This window comes from Siphateles boraxobius, unplaced genomic scaffold, assembly GCF_051911475.1.
Source record: "Siphateles boraxobius isolate OS27281-9 unplaced genomic scaffold, OSU_SipBor_1 22, whole genome shotgun sequence".
Classification (NCBI taxonomy): domain Eukaryota; kingdom Metazoa; phylum Chordata; class Actinopteri; order Cypriniformes; family Leuciscidae; genus Siphateles; species Siphateles boraxobius.
This window is the reverse complement of record NW_027508833.1, coordinates 22,986,096-23,010,831: the sequence shown is the minus strand read 5'-3', so window position 1 is coordinate 23,010,831 and position 24,736 is coordinate 22,986,096. Positions and strand designations below refer to the sequence as shown.

At 37.5% G+C, this 24,736-nt stretch overlaps 1 protein-coding gene across 1 annotated transcript in view; it reads right to left on the bottom strand.

The window, feature by feature from the left end:
- Positions 1-377: 377 nt before the first annotated feature.
- Positions 378-24,736, bottom strand: part of clmna (calmin a) — a 39,057-nt gene continuing 14,698 nt past the window's right edge. The window contains exons 2-13 of the mRNA XM_077239155.1: positions 18,225-18,286; positions 15,834-15,929; positions 15,661-15,744; positions 15,474-15,566; positions 13,143-13,336; positions 12,863-13,056; positions 12,089-12,171; positions 10,019-12,010; positions 8,699-8,862; positions 8,263-8,341; positions 7,501-7,559; positions 378-1,992 (exon numbers count right to left, since the gene is read on the bottom strand). Of these exons, the coding sequence (XP_077095270.1) occupies positions 1,827-1,992; positions 7,501-7,559; positions 8,263-8,341; positions 8,699-8,862; positions 10,019-12,010; positions 12,089-12,171; positions 12,863-13,056; positions 13,143-13,336; positions 15,474-15,566; positions 15,661-15,744; positions 15,834-15,929; positions 18,225-18,286 (3,266 nt within the window). The 3' untranslated portion in view covers positions 378-1,826. The remainder of the gene's footprint in view (positions 1,993-7,500; positions 7,560-8,262; positions 8,342-8,698; positions 8,863-10,018; positions 12,011-12,088; positions 12,172-12,862; positions 13,057-13,142; positions 13,337-15,473; positions 15,567-15,660; positions 15,745-15,833; positions 15,930-18,224; positions 18,287-24,736) is intronic.

The window sequence follows — 24,736 nt, the reverse complement described above, 5'->3', positions numbered from 1 at the left end:
AGCAGAAGAAAGACTGTGTTGTGTATGCAGATATGTTGACCGAGAAAGAAGGGCGAGAGAGAGAGAGAGAGAGAGAGAGAGAGAGAGAGAGAGAGAGAGAGAGAGAGAGAGAGAGAGAGAGAGAGAGAGAGAGAGAGAGAGAGAGAGAATTAAAGGCAATGTCTCCCTTCAAATCTGTTACAGTAAGTGCTTAAATCTGAAAAAAAAGAACTTTAAAATTAATAAAAGGTCTTTAATGCCTGATGTGTTAAAATATGATGCTGGGGGGTTTGATATGTGCCTAAATTATGTTTAGTCATTTAAAGATGAAAACTAATCGTAAGTAGTTAAAAAAAATAAAGTAAAAATAAAATGAAATACAAAAAAGCACACAACAGTCGTGGCAACCAAAGAATGTATCATTTATTGCACTCCAGTGCATTTTAACATGAAAATTTAACAATTTTCATTACAAAAGCAGGACATAGATTCATTTGGTGACTTTTAAAAATGTTAAAGACAAAAGTTACTTCCCATACACATTCTCATGCAGAAAGTTTGGCTTGTTCACAATTTTGGAAATATTTTGTATAGGCGTATAAATGAATCAGGATGCATTAACATTCTGGCTTAGTCCAGAGTTCACTTTAATTTGCTATGATCATGCGACAAGCACTCAGCAACCAGTGTGCTTGTTTTATATTGTGGAAGTGTACATTTCAGATAAGTAAAAAAGCAAATTTTTTACAACATATTACAAGCCCCACAGGCTCAAATTAAAACCTTCCGTTTAGGGAATTATACCAGACCTGGGAAACCACCACTAACAACTTCAGTGTCAATATTACAAATTCAGTCAATATAACTTATTTGTGTAAAATGACTAATAAATGTGTCATTATTTTTGTCACTAATAAATGTAAATTATGTGTGCTATTGCATTTTGTAAAATGGATAAAATATATACTTTAAGTGCAGGATTTATTATTAAAAGAATAGGCAAATTCATAATTTGTTCACTGTGTTGGGAATAGGTTTCTTTTACTGAATCTTTGGCAGTTCTTGTCTTGAGTTTTAAAAAGTGCTGTTGACACCTTAAAAGTGTCTCTTAACTTAGAGAGCCCTATGTGATGTATAAATATAAAAGTTGGTGGAACATAATCATTTATTTGTGCTGAAAGCCTTCATTTTTACTAAAAATAATGCAAAAAAATAAAGGGGTCTATGTAATGCGATAACTTTTTTCAAAAGATACATTCGAAAACTTGTAGCATAACAGCTTTAAAGCATACCAAGAACCTTCGCTTATTCTATACAAACAGTTGCAGTCTTAAAGATGCTTTTCTTCATATAGTGTACGTACAAACAACATAAAAGGCCAAAAAGCATGTTCTTCTGAAGCATTATAAATAATCTATTTGTTAATTGCGTAGCATGTGGACCTGTAATAGTGTGTGTGATTACAAAAAACCTTCAACCAAAAAAAAAAAATTATATATATATATATATATATATATATATATATATATTTCATTGTGTTCAGATGTCAATGGAAATATGAAAGGCAACAAAGCTGATCGATATGGCAAATTTTCCAATCTGTTTTATTTACTAAAACATTTGGGTCACAGGTCCTGATTCATGTGAAAGGGATAGTTCATTTAAAAAAAAAAAAACAATATCTGTCATAATTTACTCACCCTCACATTCCATACAGCACAATAGGGAGTGCTTTATCAGAATGTCTGTACTTTCTTACTTTTACTGTATGTCAGGAAGCTGATCTATTAGAACATGATCTGAGTAGTAGGTGTGAGCATCAATTCTGTTGTATAATAATATTGCAGTCATTCATCTATGTTGAAGAGGAGTTTAGGAAGCATCCTTAAGTCAATCTGAGGCAGGACAAGAAGGCAGTACACGAAGAGCCAAGCAGCCAAGAGGATGTAGACCAGTTCGGACAAGGTTGTATCATATGTGCTTTCATGACTCACAGCAGTCTTGCTCTCCAAGCTGTAATGAAACAAAAGTGCACACACATAATATTAGAATTTCAGCCCATTGCCCCTATTATCTTTTTTTTTCAGATATTACTTTTCATGTAGTGTGTAATATAGCTGCATGTGAATGTAAAAAGTCTGCAAAGTTTCTAAAATTAAAGTGCACGATAAATTGAGTCATTGTCTCCTAAAATAACCGATTCTGAACTGCCTGAAACGAGTTGTCAGTAATTCGTATATAGTAAATAGTTTTACTTAATGCACGAACCTGGCCTGGAAGAGTTTCGCATGTGTTGACAAATATGACATACTCTGTAAGTGGTAGACCAATCACAACAGACTGGATCATCTGACCAATTAGAGCAGACTGGCTCTCGGAAAGGAGGAGTTTAGAGAGACCGAATCCTTTATCAAAATGTTTCAGACACTTTAAGAAAAGAGGATATGTTGAGATGTATATAATGAGAAAATGAAAGTGTTTTTTGTAGTTAGACCTTTAATAACATAATAGGGGCAATTTAAATAAATTTAAATACCCTATGAAATCAGTTTGTTTTAGTCTGTTTCTGTTAGCTTTGATGCTAATCTATATGTTGGAGTACTCCTGAATTGACTAAATTAACCTTTTGCAGATATACACATTTAAAATGTACAGTCTTTCTCTTCCAAGAAAACTAATCAAAAATATACGGTATATGAATCATCTGGCACTGTGGTTTAAATAAGAAACATGTCAACAATGGAGACAAATGATTGTCAAGTGACTTCATGGTGTGTTGAAAATGAAACTTAAAGGGGTCATGACATGAGAAATCAAATTTGCCTTGGTCTTTTGACATTTAAGAGGTCTTTGTACCATCAAATCATCCTGCAAGTTTCAGAGCATAGAAAGTCCTCCTCATTATAAACAAAGCATTTATTCAATCAAGCTCATATGGATGTTGGGGGATTTGTGACGTCACATGGTTATATGCATTTGCATATGCCTTCCTCCATAGCAAAACATCAACGAATAGTTATACATCATCACACCATAGGCCCCGCCCACTGCCTTTCAGTCACTTAACGGCTAACACTTGTCTACACCGCATACGAGCGTCACGTCAAAAGCAAATAGAACCAAATCTGTATTAATGCCCTTGGCGTCAACCAATACTGCATTAGCGTCCTCCTCGATCCCAATTAGTAAGACATTTAAATATCTGGGAATTCAGATCTTTCCATCACTACAGACTATCTCTAAGGAAAATTATAGTTCTTTATTTACTACTATCAGACAAGATTTACAGAGATGGGACGTTATTTTAGCCTCACTGCAAGGCAGAATCGCAATCATTAAAATTAATATCCTCCCTCGACTTTTATTTCTAATCCCTTTTTCTCCCCGTAGAACCTTTTTTAAAGAAATGGATTCCTTGATTCCAAAATTAATTTGGAACAAGAAACAACCAAGAATTAAACTCTCAACATATCAGAGAAGATCTGACAAAGGAGGCTTGTCACTTCCGAACTTACAATTGTACTTTTGGGCATGTCAGCTGCGCTCTCTTAAGATTTGGTTAAATGTTGACTCACAGATCGTCTGGCGGGACGTTGAAGCATCAGCTGTGCTTCCGCATCAGCTCCAGGATATTTTATTCACGGGTTTATCAAAGAAAGACCTGAGGTTTGGGAATACAATTGTGTGCAATTCTCTTATAATCTGGCACGAGGTGTGCAAATTCATGGGAAGTTCATCTAAGTTCACATCTGAATCTCCGATCAGCCATAATCATAATTTACAATCCGACAACAGACCTTTTGTGTTTAAACCATGGTCGGATCAAGGTGGAAATACTCTTTGTGACATATTTGATAATCAGGGCTTAAAGGAGAACTCCGGGCAATTTTGAAGTTAATCTTGATCGTTATACCTTTGTGAATACTGTCTATAGAAAAAAAAAAAAAAAAACGAACCGGATTGGTGCTTGCAACACGGAGCTGTTAAAGCTAATGCCCAGAGCTCCAACTCGAGCTAAAACGGCAGTTAAAGGGGCATATACATAAAGAGTGTCTTTGTGCCTCTTAACAGACTCAAAATGCAATTAAAATGTCTGTCCAACATCAACAGGGCCCTTACATTTGAACAAGATGCGTTTAGCAACTTAGCCATTGTTAAAATTCACCTAAATAGTGTTTTAGACAGCTAGCTGTAGTCTCGCGCTGAAGTCCCGTGGGAACTCAGTTGTAGCCGGAAAAAGGTAAATAGAAAGGTAGAAGAAATGGTTTGCGTTTGTGCCGTTCCAAATTGTGGCAACAGAATGCGAAAATACAAGAACTTAAATTTTCATCGTCTTCCTTTCCATGACCTCGAGATTCTGTAGTTGTGGATGGTTGTACTTCAACTTGATCTGCAAACTCCTATACAAGTTGAGTACTACGTGCTAAAGATTGACAAGGATACACAGGGGGCCGGTTGAAGAAAAAAGCCATTCCGTGGACGAAGACGGGTGCAACCACTGTGCAGGTAATGTAAACTTTATTTATCCTTCCATTTGGGCACACATGACTTGAGGAGAGATATTTACATTTTTCCTGCTACAACTGAGTTTCCAAGGGACTTCAGCGCGAGACTACAGCTAGCCGTCTAAAACACTATTTAGGTGAATTTAAACAATGGCTAAGTTGCTAAACGGATCTTGTTCACATGTAAGGGCCCTGTTCATGTTGGACAGACATTTTAATTGTATTTTGTGTCTGTTAAGAGGCACAAAGACACTCTTTATATAAATGCCCCGTTAACTGCCGTTTTAGCTGAATTGGAGCTCTGGGCATTAGCTGTAACTGCTCCGTGTTGCAAGCACCAATCCGGTTAGTTTTTTTTTCTATAGACAGTATTCACAAAGGTATAACGATCAAGATTAACTTAAAAATTGTCCAGAGTTCTTTCAAGATCTGAAAAAGTGTTATAATCTTCCTGGACATTTCCTATTTTCTGTATTTAAGGTTGAGAAGCGCTATGCGCGCTTATTGAGTCACGTGAAACTGTAACTTGGACTCTCACCCTCTGATGGACTGTGTGAACTTTTCACAGGCACGAGGATCAGTGTCATTCATTTACAACAGACTGCTCAAGCACGGCTGTGGTAGGCTTCCTATCACTACGTTATGGGAAAAGGAATTGGGTCCTTGCAAACTAAATGGGGATTGAAAATGGAGCACTATTCCAACGATGTTAAAAAATCTTGCCCATCAGTTAATACAATATAAACTGCTTCATAAGGCTTAAGCTACTCTAAATATCTTGCACAAAATGAAGCGCTTGCCTACCCTCTTCTGCTCACTCTGTAATTCAAATACTGTGGGTACCTATATGCACATGTTTTATGAATGCCAATATATTGGTAACTTTTGGGATGAGGAATTTCAAGTTGTGGCAGAACTATGTGATAAGGTTATCCGTAAGCACCCCAGTCTCTGTTTGTTGAATGATGATGCGGAACTTGATCTGACTGTTAGCCAGAGTAGGATTGTTCACACTGCTCTTACTGCGGCCAAAAAGATAATCTTCAAGATTTGGCATGAGCCGACAATTCCAGCAGCCAAATTGCGGCTCATAGAAATTAAATACATTGCGCTGTTAGAACTCACTACAGCGAGAATTAACAAAGCCAAACCAAAAACATTTAAGGCCTGGACTGGACTGGACTCTCATATTATAACTCAATAGGCCACCAGTACTGATTGCTTCAGAACGTTATCAAGGAGGAGCAGTGGAAATCCTGGAGCTGTGCTGGTGTTGTTAATCCACCCCCTAATTTATTTATCTATCTATTATATATTTTTTCTTCTTTCTTTTACAAGCAAACCCTGGTCTTGTATATAGTTATTTGTGGTCGCACATGTGGACCATGTTCAACCTCGCAATAAATAAATAAATAAATAAATCACCAAAAAAAAGCAAATAGAACCCATTATAAACACTGACGCTGTCTAAACTGGATAGTATACAAATCCCTGTTCACTTTAGAAGCGTAAAGGAACATTCGTTTCGATGTGTCCTGTTTAAACAGCTCATTTGTGTCTCTCTACAGACTTGATACCAGCGTCAGGAACAAGTGAATGGTTTATTTTTTAATGGCGTACTGGATCGCGTCGGAGGTTTATATGTTTGTTCAGAGAATTTGACTGCAGATTGTTTTGTAAACAAGGCACAGTTTAGTATTCTTTAGACAGAAGAAACTTTTGTTGACAGATGAAGCAGTCAGCTCTATTGGATCTGACAGCTTCTACAGGTCCTTCTCAACAAATTAGTATATTGTGATAAAGTTCATTATTTTGGATAATGTAATGATAAAAATTAAACTTTCATATATTTTAGATTCATCGCACACCAACTGAAATATTTCAGGTCTTTTATTGTTTTAATACTGATGATTTTGGCATACAGCTCATGAAAACCCAAAATTCCTATCTCAAAAAATTAGCATATCATGAAAAGGGTCTCTAAACGAGCTATTAACCTAATCCTCTGAACCAACTAATTAACTCTAAACACCTGCAAAAGATTCCTGAGGCTTTTAAAAACTCCCAGCCTGTTTCATTACTCAAAACCGCAATCATGGGTAAGACTGCCGACCTGACTGCTGTCCAGAAGGCCATCATTGACACCCTCAAGCAAGAGGGAAAGACACAGAAAGAAATTTCTGAACAAATAGGCTGTTCCCAGAGTGCTGTATCAAGGCACCTCAGTGGGACGTCTGTGGGAAGGAAAAAGTGTGGCAAAAAACGCTGCACAACGAGAAGAGGTGACGGGACCCTGAGGAAGATTGTGGAGAAGGACCGATTCCAGACCTTGGGGGACCTGCGGAAGCAGTGGACTGAGTCTGGAGTAGAAACATCCAGAGCCACCGTGCACAGGCGTGTTCAGGAAATGAGGTACAGGTGCCGCATTTCCCAGGTCAAGCCACTTTTGAACCAGAAACAGCGGCAGAAGTGCCTGACCTGGTTTACAGAGCTCGTTTTGAGACCCTTTTCATGATATGCTAATTTTTTGAGATAGGAATTTTGGGTTTTCATGAGCTGTATGCCAAAATCATCAGTATTAAAACCATAAAACACCTGAAATATTTCAGTTGGTGTGCAATGAATCTAAAATATATGAAAGTTTAATTTTTATTATTACATTATGGAAAATAATGAACTTTATCACAATATGCTAATTTTTTGAGAAGGACCTGTACATCGCCAATCTTAAGAAAGCGATTTTATAATGCTTTGTCTGTAAATGAGATTTCCACATACTGTATATATGGGTTTTTCGTGAAAACGCATTATTACAAGTAAACCTCAAGGAACATTAAAAATAATAAAAATACCATGTCAAGTCAAGTAAAAGTAAAGACATCTTATTATGTAAGATTACAGTGCATTTCTGTGCAAAAAATAAAGTGTCAGGAATGGACGTGTGTGTCTCAAAACTGCGCTTTGTATGAAGTATGGGCACTGGGCACCCACCGACAGAAACACAAATCTATGTTACCTTTTATTTATGATGGCACTGTCCATTTTGCTGCAGTCTAAAGCTTTCCCCTTTTGTCCCTATTAAAAATAAACCAACAGATTTGTGAAATTAAAAAAGTGAAGTCAATATATTTAGTACCAGAGAAAAGGCTGTCAGCCTTTATAAATGTTAATCATCTGGACACCTAAGATGATATAATTACATACACTATTGTTCCAAAATTTGGGGTCGGTAAGATTTTTTAAAAGTTTTCGAAACTTGTCTCTTATGATAACCAAGGCGGCATTTATTTGATAACAAATTCAGTAAGAATTAATATTGTGTATACAGTAATATACAGTAATATTGTGAGATTTTGCAATTTCAAATGTTGATGTGTTTTCTATTTTAATGTATTTTAAAATGTAATTTATTTCTGTGATGGCAAAGCTGAATTTTCAGCATCATTATTCCAGTTTTCAGTGTAACATGATCCTTCAGAAATCATTCTAATGTGCTGATTTGGTGCACACAAACATTTATTATTATTATCATGTTGATGAATAGAAAATTCAAAAGAACAACATTAATTTAAAATAGAAATCTTTTGTAACATTCTAAATGTCTTTACTGTCATTTTTGATCGTTGTAATGCATCCATTCTGAATAAAAGTATACATTTCTTTTAAAAAAAAGAAAATCTTACTGACCCCAAACTTTTGAATGGTAGTGTTTATCATAAGATATAATTATATTTTAACAGGGCTGATTGGGGGGGCACAATCAAGAACATTAGCAAACCTTTGATTCGCTGGTGTCAACGACCCTTCTCAAGTGTATAGTAGTCAATGGTTGGCTTGCATCCGTCAACACTTCGTCCCTTTTAAGAGCATGATAAATGTGTTATGGTTGATAAAACACACGTTTCATATGCCTCACTGAACTCTTATATGGAAAATAAAGAGCGAATTTCATGACTTCAATCAGCTGTAATGGAAAACGCACATTTTTATACAGTAACAGAACATGCTATGAGATCAAAATGTTTGCATCGTTCATCTAAAATGGATATGACCTGTTCACCAAAAGTCAACCAAAGTTTTCAAATCTAAACAAGTACATTTAAGGAAATTTGCAATGGTTCTAAGAAGTTTATGAGGTCACATCTATCAGAAAACAGAACACACCCCTGTGGCACAGACTGTCTCTGTAGCAGTCTCTATTAATAGAGCCGTACCTCAGAGCCCCAGTGTTTTCTCTGGCACCAGCGCTGGTCAGGTCCTCATCTGTCTTAATGAGCTCACAATGCTCAGCTGGTGAATCAGGCTCCACCGCACCCCATTCCCCTGGGTGTCTGTCAAACAGGCTTTGGTCTTGGAGATGCAAAGATCCCAGTCTGTCCTAAATGGACATAAATGGACACATGCAGAATAGAGTGAATTTATAATGCAAGATTAAAGTTCAATATCCAGAATACAGACTCAAGCTATTTAATATCCATTCTGGTAATATTATCATTGTGATGACCATTCTTGCACAAGTATACTGAAGGCCATAAAAATAATACTTTACAAGGATACATTGAAATGATCAAAAGTGACAGTAAAGACATTTATAATCTTTCAAAAGATTTTTATTTCAAATAAATGATGCCCTTTTGAATATTTATTATCTATCACGGTTTCAACAAAATGTTTAGCAGCACAACTGTTTTCAACATTGACAATAATAAGAAATGTTTCTTGATCAGCAAATCAGCATTAGAATGATTTCTGAAGGATCATGTGACACTGAAGACTGGAGTAATGATGCTGAAAATTCGGCTTTGCCATCAGAGGAATAAATTACATTTTAAAATGTATTAAAATAAAAACAGTAATTTTAATAATATTTCACTGTATTACTATTTACTGTATTTTTGACCACATAAATGCAGCCTTAGTGAGCGTTTCTTCCAAAAAAAAATTTAGTCTGTGTGAATATGACAGAATCTCAAACACTATTGTTTTCCCATTTGGCCTTTTTACAACTCTTTTTAAAAGGTCAACTGAAAAAAAGGAGAGCGAATAGGGAAATTGCATGAACCTGACTCAAACTCACACTGCCTCAGCATGTGCGGCTCCGAGAAAGCCAAAATACTTTTTTATCCCTTATCTAATGGTTTTACGGAGAGTGGATGACACTACTACTGAACCCAACTCTACAGAGAGCTCATCCACATACTGGTTATGTGAGGGAAATGAACTTGTCTTTCATAGTTCGTCTCAACTATCAATCTTTAATCGTGAATGGAAAGCGTGCTAGAGAAGTAAATGAAAACAGTATTATTTCTTCTGGCTCTGAATACTTGGGCTATACACACAGGACTCAATAGCAACTGTAATAGATCATTAAAAAAAGGATCATTTTGAGTAATGCGCTCAAGTGAACTACATTTGGAAAAGGAGGTCATGACCCTAAAACAGCTCATATGCTGATACCTTCTGTTTGTAGGTCAGTCTATGCATTAAACTGAGCCTGTTTTCTAGGCTAAAGGAAAGTGAGAATGAAAAATAACCTTTCTCGACTTAAATCCCTTGCCGTGTTCCTCTGAAGTGTCTTCGGTGTCCGTATCCGATTCGGTAAGTGAACGTTTAGGAGGTGCCGGCTGAAGCGGAGTCATGCTGAGAGACAGACGTAGCTCCGCGGGATGTCTTTCAAGGTACCCACGTACACCAATAATGGTCTCTGAGTCCTCACAGGTGGTTTCCGCTTCAATTGGTGACTCAAAGCTGGAAACTTCTAGACACTGTCGCTGGGTTGATGTAGAGTCGCCTTCTCCATCGTGCTTGGTGGAGTCAGAAAGAGGCACCACAATGGCTTCAGTGACAGATTTCAGAACGCCATAGTGAGAGTCTACTACTGATACAGGCCTGTTATCCTTGGCCCCTCCAGGCTCCGTATTGTCTGAAACCTGAGCTTGGCTTTCACCATTTGAATTGTGGGAAAACTCAGTCCTCCTTATGCCGTCTGACCCACTTTCCATGTAGCTCTTACCTATAATAAGCAGATCTTCATGAATACCTTTACTCTCTCTTGGCTCATTCTTGAGATCACTTACAGATCCGTTTAATTCATTGTTCTGTTCCCTTGGATTGTCCTCAGTGTTTCCACCTGCTTCTGATTTACTGAAATGTCTCGAATCTGAATTACAGTCCCTCTCAGTTGAGTTTAAATGGGACAGACAATTGTCACCCTGTTCGCTTGATTCAGCTGAGCTCTTTGCAACTGAACATCCACACATATAACATACCTGATCTTCATTAGGTACCTCTTCTGTTTGGCTCTGGTCTGAGACAGGTTCTTCCAGGTTGTCATTCTTTACCTCAATTTCTAAAACACTTACTTGTTCCCCATCACGGAGGTCACTACTATCATTGTTGGTGTCAGAATGACCATTTTCAAGATCATTTTTGCCTGGTTCCTCTGTTGGTTCTTCAGCCAGATCAGTGCACAGTTTAATATCCTCCTCACTTCCTGATATAGAAACCCTCTCAAACTGCAAGACTGGACATTCCGGCTCACTGTCATAATCAATCATGAAGGGCTTCTCCTCAGGTCCATCTGTCAATTCGAAAGCATTCCTATGCAAAACATCTGTATTGGAAGACTCTACATTGTCCTGCAAAGATTCAGAGTCCAGATTACCACTCACTTCTTCATCAACAGTGAAAGTAAGTGTTCTCTCATCCTCCGGTTGAGCTGGCATGGCTTCCTTGTTATCCTGAAAGTATCCTGGGTCACTTTCCAAACATGAAGGATCATTAAAAGATGGCTTGACTGGTTCCTGTTGCTCCAAAGGATTGGTTTCAGTTTGTTCTAAACATCCTGTATCTGATTTATTACTCATGTTGTCGCTGGACGAATGATAAGCAGATTGTTCTTCTTTCAGATCTAAGATATATTTGTAAGCATTGTCCTCCTCAGATGGCGCAGTGGATTTGGCATGTAAACTATCCATGGAGCCGAGGGAATAGTTTCCCTCATCTATGAAAAGCTCACGGTCCAAATGATTCTCCGGCATGCTCTCTGGTGAAAATGGTGACCCTAAATCTGAGGTCACTTCAACAGTACCAGCCGTACTGCTCTCGCTTATAGGATCCTTATTGATCCGGTGAGAGTTAGTAGTCTCGCTAAGTACTTCACTCCACGAGTCGGGCGAGTTGACAGCAGAATCCGAGAACGAAGGTTGCGGAGAGCTTGTGGTGGACACGTCTTTATTCAAGTCCAATGGGTGATAAAGGGGCTTGTCGTTTGCAGGACTGGGACTTGAACCCACTGATGACCTTTCACTGGTCCATGGTCTGTCCTCAGGGGTCTGTGATAGGACTGGAGAGGTGATCTGCTCACGATCTTCAGACACAGAGGAGATGAAGATCTTGGGCGGTGGCTGAACCAAGTCTCTCTTGACCGTATAAGACTCCCGTTTTCTCTGAACCCCATTCCGAACAGGAGGTTCGTTCATACGAGCACTGGCTTTACTTCTTTCCAGAATATCTGACTTTTCATCCTGGAGAAAATAAAGCAAATTTAGTTGAGATGTATGAGACTTGTATATTGTTGCTGTAATTCATTGAAACGTTCCTACCTCCTCAATTCCAGGAAAGTGCTCCAAAAACTGGGACACATAGGTCATTATGGACTGTTCATCAGGGGGATTCAACATCACATCTGAGGAAGGACTTTTTTAGTTCAACTCTGCTAATGTATTTAAATAGCTACTGTATATTAAAACAAATCAAAGATATGACAAATGCCCTCAAGACCTCTGAAATGTATCTGAAATACATTGTGTTACAAAATCGCCCACAGCTCTCCTTCTCTTAACACTACAAAGGCAGTTCACCTATTAAAATAAACCAAATAACATCTAGAATAAAGGTATATCAATGCGCATTTCCCGCCCGTCCTGTGTAAACTACAACGGCACGCAAGTTTTTAAAAGTTTTTTATCCAGAATATTATCGTGAGATGCAGAGTGGAGCATAAGAGAACAACGAGTCTGAAGTAGCCGCTCGCTTAAAAGATCTTGGGCCCAGATCGCATCACATATGTAAATATAAAAATATATAATAATATATCATTTAAATATGTATAAATATAAAATATTTACAAATGTATACGCGTTAAATATGTAAATTATTTAATATTATATATCATTTTATATAATATTTTTAAAGGAAATTAATACTTTATTCAGCAAGGATGCAATGAATCCAAAAAAAATTGACGATTGCAAAGTTGACAAAATTCTACTGTTTTTACTCTACTTTGATCAAATAAATGCCGTTTTTCAAAAACTTTTGAACAGTAGTGTACATTTTTGAGGCCACTATATATCAACCGACTCTTTAATATTTACCCTCAGGTTCTAGGAGTCTTGCGATGCCAAGACTGTAGTGTGCTGTCCTAAATGCTTCCTCAATGTTCTCTCTGGCCGTTCGGAGCAGAGCCCTCCTCATATCCACCAGACTGGGGTCAATGGACTTTATCACAGCAAGGAAAGCCAGACCACTTGTCCAGCTCTTTCCAAAGTTCTGTACAGCAACTCCATATCTGGAAGAACAAAGTAGCAAGCAATGCTTTGAAATCTGGCATAACTAAGTAAAAACATTCCCAGTGGCCACTGAAATCTCTCTTACTTTCTAGTGCGTCTCTGGACCCAGTGCAAGAGGGTCTTAATTGCCTTCCCATGACCTATTGGTGCAATGGTGGGCTTTCTCTCATCTGAAGGTGTGCTGGAATGCGAAGTGTCCGAATCAGAGCTGGTGGGTATGGAGGACAGGCTGGAGGAGGAGGGGAACTGGCTCTTAATGTTCCCTGTAAGTTCCTTGATCTGTAATTCAAACAGCTCATTACTGAACGAGTAGATGACAACCATTGAATCAGCGTGGTGGCTTTTCCTATCATGCTGCTCAGGAAACTCTTCGCTCCTATCTAAACACTGATTAGACTAGGGATGGCGAAAACTAAAAATTTTCTTGACCGACCACCGAGCCTCAGTAGCCGGTTGAAACCGGTTAACCGATTAGTTTAAAATATGCCACGCTATTTGAAATAACAGCCATTTCGAGCCGCGCCTGCAATTTCGCAACTCAGTCACATCTCTCTCTGCCTCCCGCTCACACACACACACACATTGCCCCGGCGCCGCGCTTCCACTCACGTCACTTTTTTAAAATCCCCTACAGCGCGAAACATGAGTCCCATGTCGCGATTTGGCCGCTACGACGCTGTAGAGTGTAGATTTGCTGATCTAGAGTGTAATGCAGCCCTTACAAATGCTATTGGTAAAAGAAAAAACAGCGCGAATTATGATGGAGTGCAAACGAATCGTGTGCAATACATCCAAGGCGGAACTTGCTTTTCACGGGAGCACAACATGCACGTTGGAGCACTTACAGAGGAAACATCCCGGCACAAGAGGAGCCGGTGAGAATTGAGTGTTCTCCAGCTAGAGCTAACTAACTAGCGGTAAATCTCTTTATTAGAGAATGCAATACTACTAATAATATTATCAATAATAATATATTTACAGTAATGTAATGATTTATTTTGCATAAAATAAAACTTGATCGAGCTTAGGAGTCAGGGCTGTTTTTATTATTGTAACACTATTAGGTATTTTAGTCTTATCACTTGCCTGTATTTTGTTCCATAATCATGACTTGCAAAAGGAGATGTCAGGAAGAATATCATGGCAGTTACTTTTTCATACTGTAAATTAAAAGGTGAATGAGAACGTCTCTGTCAGCTCAATTGTCATGTAAAAAAAAGGTTGTAATTTTATACTTATAATAATGGTTTGCAGATTAATATTTTACCATTCTTTGTGTCCTGAAGTAAATGTCCCTTTTTCTGTTTCAGTTCTAAGAAAAGCAGTGGGCCTATTCAACAATGCTTGGAGAGCATTTGTGTGTGTTTTTTGAGTTGGACCGAAATCTGAAAACTTAAAGAGAATGACCTGTTTAGTTGGCTCAAAGTTCATTAAAACAACTATTTCAAAAGCTGAACTGATTTTAATTTTTTATATTATAATAAGAATATGTATAACTCAATGTTTTAAGTAATTGAAAAAGCTGAATAATCGTTCCAAACTTACTGATTAGTCTGTGAAATAATCGACGATTAGTCGATTAATCGTTCTAATAATCGTTAGATTAATCGATTATCAAAATAATCGTTTGTTGCAGCCCTATCTGTTACCACTGAAATGTAGATGTAATGTATTTCTACAGTATTACTACTGTATTTAAGCATTGTATCACACAAGTTGCAACTTACTGTGTCATTCTTTTTGGTGAAATGGTCCCACACACTACGTTTCTTTGCACACTTCATCCTGTCGTCTGCCCTGGCTCTAACCTCCAGTCTTTTAGCCTGTAGCCTTTACTTTTCGCAAACCTTGTGAGCGCGCAAACCCAAACGCTGTGACCTCGCGCCAAATGTTTTTATTGGTTTATTAAGTACAAACAGGCGAGTTATGAAAAATTGAGTGTGAGGGATTAGTTCACTTCACATAAAAATATCTTGGAATAAGACGGCTAACTGTAGTAGCGTTTAGTCCGCTGTCTATAATAGCCTAATTTAGAGATCACTTCTTTTTTTTTTTTTTACCGACTACCGACAACTTTGATCGGTTAACGTTGAGACGGTCAACCATCGGTCAAACGGTCATCTGTTACCATCCCTATATTAGAAATGAGTGATAAGAGAGTTGTCCTGTCTCAAAGACAAGATAAGATTAGTGCACATTTTGGACCCTAAGGATATCATAAGCAATCGTTGGTCCAATCAGACCTTGTTTCCCACAGCCACTTTAAACCACATAGAAAAGACTCTTGAGTCGCAAATAATCCACTGATTAACCATTTCCCACAACTTAATTCAATCAAATGTGGACTAGTCCAAATGTAAAAGCATAACGATGTAGAAATAAAGAAACAAAAAGGAAGAAAACAAGATTATGCTACCTGGAAAAACAGTATGATATTCCAGATAAGCCCAAGCACAATGGATGGATTGCCATCTGCGATATCCGTTGCGTCAATGCTGACTAATTTCACCTAAAACCAGACAGATTTATCACAGTTTCAGGAAAAGCATTCAGGGTGTTTTATTTGCTATTTGTGAGGATGTGTAACCTCAAATGATACATACGTTTCTTTCTTCCAGAAATGTCAATACCTTGGCGATGTTATTGAGCCTAAAAATACGATGCGAGGATGGCTTAAACCCATGCAGCTGAAAGATCAAAGGTCAGCGTTTTCTTAGCTGTTTGTGAGAACAGATGAAGTAAAATAATTCAGAAAATCTACTGAAATGATTCTCACCAGTTTGCATCCTGAGAGTTCTTCAAGTAGAGCCATCAGAAGCTTCCCGTCCTGGATATCACGAAACAGATCCCGCACCTCCAAACGAGGGTTACACTGCACAGCAAAAAAACATGTAGTTCAGTATCTAAACTTATACAAAAGATAATATTTCTGTGATATTGTTTTACCTTATTTATCTTTTTTAAACATTTGATCTACATTTTTTTTTATTTGTTGTTTTTGTCTAAATTTTGTGGAGTTTTTTTATGCTTCAGTCTTATGTGAATGTTTGAGAACACAGGGATACCAACATCATCTTGTTGTTTTGCACAGCAGTACAACGACTATAAAGTCTTTTGATCCTTTGAATAAAATACAGATCTCATATAAGAGAAGTCACAGAAAAATATATATTTTTTAAAATTCAGTATTATGAAAAAAAATTAAAATGTCAAATAACAAATTCAAATGTTGACAATTGCTGAAGTCTTTTGCAACTCACCTCAACTCAAAGATACCAATGTTTGCACGTCTATGATAATCCACATTGTTTTTATAGTTCTATTATATATGTAACAACTCTTTATGAACTTTTTGAAGGGTCAAACTCAAGGCGGTAGATTAGGTGTGGAACGACATGAGGGAGAGTAAATGATTTTTCAGATTTTTCATTTTTTGTGTTTACTCTTGGTAAATTTCACTGTATCTTAAATAAATAAATAACAAGCTAACATCTGTAGGAGGGAAATCCCACTCTTCTCCAATAATAACATTACTCAGAAGAATACAAAGGATATGATGGGACAACAGTGGAAACTGGAGGGTTAAAGGTGAAATTTTCCACCAAAACAGAACAGACAAAGTGTAATTGTCCGGTGGTGGGTCGAAGTTTTGACAAGAAGCCAAAACTCAGGGGCACAGAATAGAGCGACATTATGCATGAAAACAAAGAATTCATCGTTGAGTGTTTTCAGTCAGTATTATGAGGCTCTGAAGAATGGCAGCATTACAATCTATAAGCTGTCTACAACACAAGAAGAGCCGCGGAGGACAGCCAGAGAAAACAAAAGAGCAGGCCTAAACGAGTTGTGTTCAATGACTAATGCCTTATGCAAATGTATGTGTGTGTGTTTTGTGTCTGTCTCGCCATTTCTGGTAGGGAAAATATGATAGTGAAAGTGGGCGAAGGGAGCATCAGAAGAGTATGGGCCAGGTTTACTAAACAGGGCAAATTAGCGTGGGAGCGCAATTCCAAAAAAAGCGCAGATAGGAAGGGAAAGTTCTGCAGGTGATCTACTGACGATGCACAAATTAAATAACACAGATGCAGCCGGATCATTTCCATGATGACCAACGGATTGTACCAAAAGCAGCGCAAATTAGCGTCTGGTTTAGAAGTGTTTTTTTTTTTGCCCGTTAAATAATGGCACGAATACCAGTAAACTGACTAGCGCAAACCTTAGTAAATCACCTTGCATGATTCATTTAAACACTCTCCTCCTATAAATTGAATCTGAAAGGGAAACTCCTAAAAATGCATATGCAATAAGGTCAGCCGCAAAAATAACTGTGTCCATGACTTTTATGCACTAAATCATAGCTGTTAGTAAATCTGGCCCTAAAAATCAAAACATGAAAAAAATTAAACTAATAATAGTAATATATATATATATATATATATTATATATAATAATTACTATTATTAGTTACATTTTTTTCATGTTTTGATTTATATATATATATATATATATATACACATACACACACACACACACACACACACACACACACACACACACACACACACACACACACACACACACACACACACACACACACACACACACACACATACATACATAAAATTGAGTAAGTAAATAATTTATTTGAGCAAATTTGAGCAAAACGCAGTTTCTTAAACGCCATTGGCTGATGTGGAAAAAATAGTACATCCCAAAAAAACATTTCCTCAGCCCTGATATTCTTCCTACAACTCAGGTTAATGTTTCAACCTCATGCATAATTAATGCTAAGAAATTACAATTTCAATTTCCTTCATTAATAATTCAGCAGAGAGAAGGAGGTATACATTTCCTGTTTGTAGTATGCTACATGTTACAAGGGGAAGGTAAATATAAGTTAGCTTCTTCCTTCTTTTTTTTCTGTATTTTTTCTTTTCTTTTGAACATGCTGAGATTTTGTTTTTATTATCTTGTTAAAAAATGTTCTGTTACTAATGATCATGTTCTGAAGAGGAAAAAGAAAGAAAAGAAATAAATTATTCATTCATTCATTCATGTTACCACCACAAATACGCCTCGATCTGTGCACAAGGAGGATAATCTGAACATCTGAAGTCTATAAACTCCATCTACTGGGTTCATAGGATCCAAATAAATTCCTACTGACCTTCTCTAGATGTAGATTCATCCATCTTGTGAATGTCCTTTTCTGCACCACCTCCCTCTCAACTGGAAGAGAAACAAAAACAACAGCGTCACGTCAACGGAGGTAAATGATGCACGGAGATGAAACGGCAAGAAGTTGCTTCATCTAAAACAGCAGCTCCATGTCATTAATCACATGTAGCCTGAAGCAATTGCTCACTTGTGAGCACGCCATGGCAACAAAGCCCAAACAGCACACAATCATTATAGTCAATGTGGAATGACCAGTGACTATAAACGGCAAACCTCCACTGAGCGGTTTTATTTAATGAGCAGCCAATTGCAAACTTTGCTTGCCTTTGCATTATTATGCTAAGATTCCACAAACACTTTTAGAAACATCATTAATACCTAAATGTTTTACACTTTGCTGTAGAATAAACATTAAAATGCAATGAGTAAAACTATGCTTTTGAGAGGGTCTGGGCTAGTAAAAAACTACCATCATTGTGCTCTTGAGCAATGGACTTTATGTAAGGTTGTTGTCTCTTGCAAATATACCATAAATTACTTTGCATATCAGTGCAATCAGAGTGGGTTCATATGCAGTTTCACTGATTATATAATATGCTTAAAACATCATGAAATGTTTCAAACTGTTTTTGTGTGCTTGTGTAAAGATCATAAACTGTTTATGCAAAATCCAGATTGACACACCTACATCTTTGCCTTTCAGCCCAATTACGCTTTGCATGTAAACTGCTTTATTCAGGGTATCTGCAGACCTGGCTTTTTTAAAATTCTGACATAATTTACTCACCATCATGTCATTCTAAACGCGCAAGACTTTTGTTCATATTCTAAACAAATAAAAATATTTTAATGAAATCTGAAGAATTTCTGTCCCTCTATACTGACAGTTTATGAATACCACTTTGGTGCTTCAAAAAGTTCATAAAGAGATTGTAAAACTAATTCATATGAATTGAGCGGTTCAGTCCAAATTTTCTGAAGAGACACGATCACTTTATATGATGAAGAGATTTCTTTTAGGCTTTTATTCACAAATAAACAATCATCAGATATGTTAAATGCATGCTCACGCATGCTTGCTTGACATGCAAGGACCAATGAGGTTTATTCTCGAGTTACGCAGCACGTTTGAGGTTCAGCAAGAACCAATGAGGTTCATTCTCATGTTAAGCAGCACGTTTGAGCTTCAGCAAGAACCAATGAGGTTCATTCTCATGTTAAGCAGCACGTTTGAGCTTCAGCAAGAACCAATGAGGTTCATTCTCATGTTACGCAGCACGTTTGAGCTTCTGCAAGAACCAAGGAGGTTAATTTGCGTGTGTTACGAAGCACGTTTGACCTTCTGCAAGAACTAATGAGGTTTATTCTTGTGTGTTACCTAGCACGTTTGAGCTTCCACAAGACCCAATGACGTTCATTAAAAAAAATAAGAAGAATAAAAAATTAGTTCTGTAACTGATGCTTTATCTTATCCTTCTTATGTTGTCTCAAATAATAGTAAGGGGTGTAGTTCGTCACACAAGCCACATAAACCAGCTGAGTGGCATTTTCTGTCAAGCTTTATCATTATTCTTCATCAACAGAACAAAAACATGTTCAAAATAAATCACATCTGACTTACAGTATGACCAATAACAAATTGCTTCTAATGTGAAAAAGGTAGATATGGTACCAAGTGGTGACTCTTTTACTTCATGTTTGGGAGGAAAGGTGTTTCCTCAAAGTGTTTCCCCTAGGATTCTTTTTTAGGGGGGGGGGGGGGGGGGGGTACTGCTAGTGTTGCGGAGCGGGCGTGTTACGGATATGTGGTGTAATTTTTTTGCAATCAAAAAGCATGTCTAATTAATTGAAATCATGTATTATGAATCATTAAACAATACTTTTTTTTAAAATATATGAAAAAAAATGTCACACTAATTAATTCTGCGCTAATTCACACTAACACTAATTCTGTGTTGTGTTTTTTCTGGTAATAAAATGAAGACATAAAACAAAAATTGTATCATTTATCATCAATTTTAATCATGTGAAATTAAATAAACTTTTTGTCAAATAACTTGCTGCACAATGAGCTTTACTGTTAAAATTAAAACATGGATTATTCCTTAAAAATTTCAGTTTTGATGATAATTTATTTGGATTAGTGTTAGTGTATTATTACATTGGGACATATCTAAATTCTAATGTACAACAGTAATATATTTCTGTCAAGTTAAACCGAACTTTTATTTTGACGGGTTGCCGTGAAGACCTTTTGAGTTTCTGTGTGTTTATGTCATGATGATAGTTGTTCTCAAATGAAGCGGTTAAATGATCACGAAGTAGGGTTGGGAACATACTGTCTATGGTTGGGAATCGTAAGAAATTTTTCGGTTCCGATTCCGGTTCCGCCAAACGATTCCGGTTCCGGTTCCCATTCAATAAAAATTATTAAAACTAATACAAATAGTAGTACGGGGAAAATACACAATCCTTTTTGTGTTTTATTTCTGATAGGCCCTACTTGTCAAATGAGTTTAACAGACTGGCAATGTCAACAAATGCAACATATTATTTAGCAATATTTTTTTCTGAAGGAAAATAAAAAATGTTGCATTCTCAAGGATAATTTGGGACCTCTCCTATATCTTATTCAGGGTTCCCACTCTTTTCTTGAAATGATTTTCCAGGACTTTTCCAGGACATTTTCAAGACTTTTTCAGCTGCTACAGTGCGAATCAAGTTATCACAACTAAGGCTGGGCGATATACCGATATTATCATATCGAGATATATTTTGAAACAAATGTGATATTGTACCTATACCGTTATTTCTGTATTATAGTTGTGCAAAGATTGTTGTCTTTCACAATGCCACCTGCTTTCCTCTACTTGCAATGCCACACTACTAAAACAGAAGTTATTATCTACTTTAGTTCATACACTGCTATTTTACTTGCTGATATCAGTTTAAAAGTCCAAACTCTCACAGTCAAGCAGTATTCGCAATCAGTCACTAACGTTAGAAAATATTAACTATTATCGGAATTCTAAATTAATTGCATCTGCCCGCACCAAGGCACATTACGCATCTGGTATACATAATGGCATAAACTGATGAGTTGTGTGTTTTTGACTCTAAATTATTTTGATTTATCAAATCTTTGTAACCGTTTTTGTCAATTATATTGCTGAAATGGATAGACCTTTTGTAAATCTAAATGTGTTTAAATGCAAAATCCATTTAGCCTACTGGTGTATGAAATGGATCTGAAGTAAAATATTCTGACAAACTAGGGTAAAATACCGGTATATATCATATATCCCAAGCTTTGGAGAATTGCTATTTTCTACAATTGTACCTTATATTTTGTACATTTAACCAGATATTGCTTAAATGGTTATTCATCTCAATCTTTCTCTATTGTACTTTCTCCACAAAATATGTTATGTTCAATAAATCACCAAAACAATTTCCTTTACTTTATCTGTTTACTGTTTACTTACAGTTGACTTAGTGCATCTGACACCTGCATTCTTCAAGTAAAAATGAAAATCACTACAAAAATGAATAAAAAATATTAATATCAAACTCAAATCCTATCCTGTAGTGCAAAAAGGTCAATATAAAACAAAGCAATGTCATTTCAATTAAAATGTTACTCTAAAAAAAATCTGTTATTGTAGCTTCTTGACACTCTCCTGCAGGTCTTCCAGTGTTTTTGCTAGGGCTTGCAGCTCTTCCATTTTCTCGGCCACACTTTTGCGATAAGCATTGGATTTGGACAGTAATGTGAAGTCCTGTTTTTTTTCTGCTTTCATTGCCATTTCGTCTGCCTCTTTCTGCATCATCTCACTGCTTTTCATTATTCTTCTCTGTTTTGCTTTGACATTTTTTATGTCTTGGTGGAGCTCCTTTCTTTTCTTCTCATATATCTGTCCAACAGTTTATTGTTCATTTGTTTCTTCACAGTTTTAAATTCCAGTTATTGTGCGTTTGATGCCGATTCATAGTCCTTGTGCTAACAGGCACGGTAGCGAGTCGTTTAAAAACAGCAACAAACATAATATACAAATACACAAAATAAAGTAATTTTATGCAAATCCACAGCCTTTTATCTACAGATCAAGCACTATAATGTGAATATATCATATTGGAGAGAGTTTTACCGTGCATCCTGCTGTAACCGGACGAGGCGCGCGCGCTGTTTGAATACTGAATGGAGAATGATTGACAGCCGCAGAGGAGGGAACAAACGAGTTTCCGTAAACTTTAATTTAATGATGTAAATAGACTTCTGTCCCTCACATTAAGCTATGGAATGGCTTCAGATGACTTTGTGAAATTATAATAAGACCCTCTCAGTCTCAGACCCAAGTCACCCAAACTGAAGTGAAAAAAGCGTGAGGCGCCGAAAAGCGCGCTGTTTGCATCCCTGCGTTTTATTCTCCCGCAATCCGCACACACAGAGTGAGTGCATTACCGGCCGCGCCCGCACTCGGCCATCAAATCTAGTGCCGCGCCGCACTCTATTGCGTTGGGAGTGCGTACGTCTCTAGATCAAGGGCCCGGCCCGAGGATAGTGTCGGGAAATATCGGCCCGCGGGTCGGGTCAAGTTCGGGCTCGGGCAGAGAATCTAAGCTCTAGTTCACGCTAAGAAACCGAGAGTTGTCATCCAGTCTCTTTGGTAGAGAGAGACGAGGAAAACACACAAGCATGCAAATGGAAATTATTGCGACCGGAAAGATTATCGAGCTCATTTTTTTATCGTGCGATTAATTGATTTATTGACTATCGCGACAGGCCTACACACACACACAGTTTACCTTTTTAAGCCCAACTGCAGCGAATGGGGAACATTCAGGCAGAGGGCAGGAGGAGAGGGACGGGAATGTTACGTTGTAGGTTCGGTAGACTCGTTATTCTCCGCTTTTCTACAATGATTAGCTGAAAGTGCTTCACCACGCTGCTGCATCGTGTTGTCACATGTCCGTAGTTTACAGGGGCAAGTCCTACATACTGAGATGTCAAATTGCGTACCTGCTACGCAAAATGCGTACATATTGGCAGGTTTGTGTCACGTGGGGCGCTGTGCTGGCTACATGCAGAAATGAAAGCAGACAAGCGCTTCAGCCCAATATTACCCTTTGAAGGCAGCTGAAAACAGACATTCATGCGTAAAATGTTTAACCCGTTTGCGTTCATCCACAAGGAGGGAAAATTATTTTCCAGGACAACACAAAAGTTTCCAGGACATTTTACTTTTTTTCCCATTTTCCATGTGTTTTCCAGGACTGGAAAATTGGTCTTTCATTTTCCAGGTTTTCCAGGTTTTCCAGGACGCGTGGGAACCCTGTTATTGTATATCCAGCAGTGGAATACCCTCTCAGAAGGGGTAGAATATGCTTGAACACACATGTAAGATCCAGACAGGTGAAACATAATATTTTTTAAATCGGTTTGAATGATTGATTTCTGTGAAACTTCACTTGTTTCCTTACTGGATTAAAGTGCTCTAGCAGTTAATAAACAGAAATGCATGCGTCTTGCGGAAGAACATTGTAGCCGGAGCTACTTCTCTATGTTTATGTCAATGACGCGAGTGAGTCACGCAGGCACTGGGCTACTCCGCAGCAGTGCCGAACCGACCAGTGTAAAGTAGTCTGAGTCTAAACGCTTATTACAGCCTTACCGTAGTGATTCAGGATAAGACAAAAACACGTTTTGAAAAAAGGCATTCATGATGTAATCGCTCATTATATACATTTTGTAAATTCTGAAGCGAATTTTCGTTATTTGAAGCGACTTTCAAAAGGTGATTAACTGTTTTAACATCAGTGTTTATTCTCGAACTATAAACTTTTATCTCAGTACTTCTGTGATCATTTGAATATTTTTAACACAGAAATATCGATACTGTGTTGTTGAAAAGACAGAAAGTAAAGCTAACGTTAGATGTTTCATGTCAGCGACAGCGCAAACAGATTTGAATGTCCCGGTGTGAAGTTTTTGTCATTTAGGAATAAGATCGCGTGGGTGTTTGAATCGAGATCGTTTAAAGATTAATGGTGCAGCTCTACTGTCTTATTCTCTCTCTCTGCGTTGATATCTGACGCAATTTTTTTTAACTTGTTATACAAATAGCGCGAGGGACAGTGCATTCATTACAATTTTAATATTTATGTGGTGAGACGTCGCTATTAAAGGATAAGCTCCCAGCACTTCGTCCACACATCGCATCAGAACCAAAAACACTACCGGTTCTGCATAAGAACCGGTTCTCGGTTCACAACCCTATTACGAAGTGACTTTCAGAGTGGATCTAGAGCCTGGAGAGGAAGTTCATGCGTTTGTGTCTTCATATAGGCCAAAAAATAGCGCAAGCGTCACACGTGCTTCAGTGTGTGTGTGTGTGTGTGTGTGTGTGTGTGTGTGTGGTAAATGAAACTGCGCGTCGGCGGCACCATTCATTCACAAAGAACATGCAGGATTCGTATTTAAATAGTCTTTGTGTTTTAATA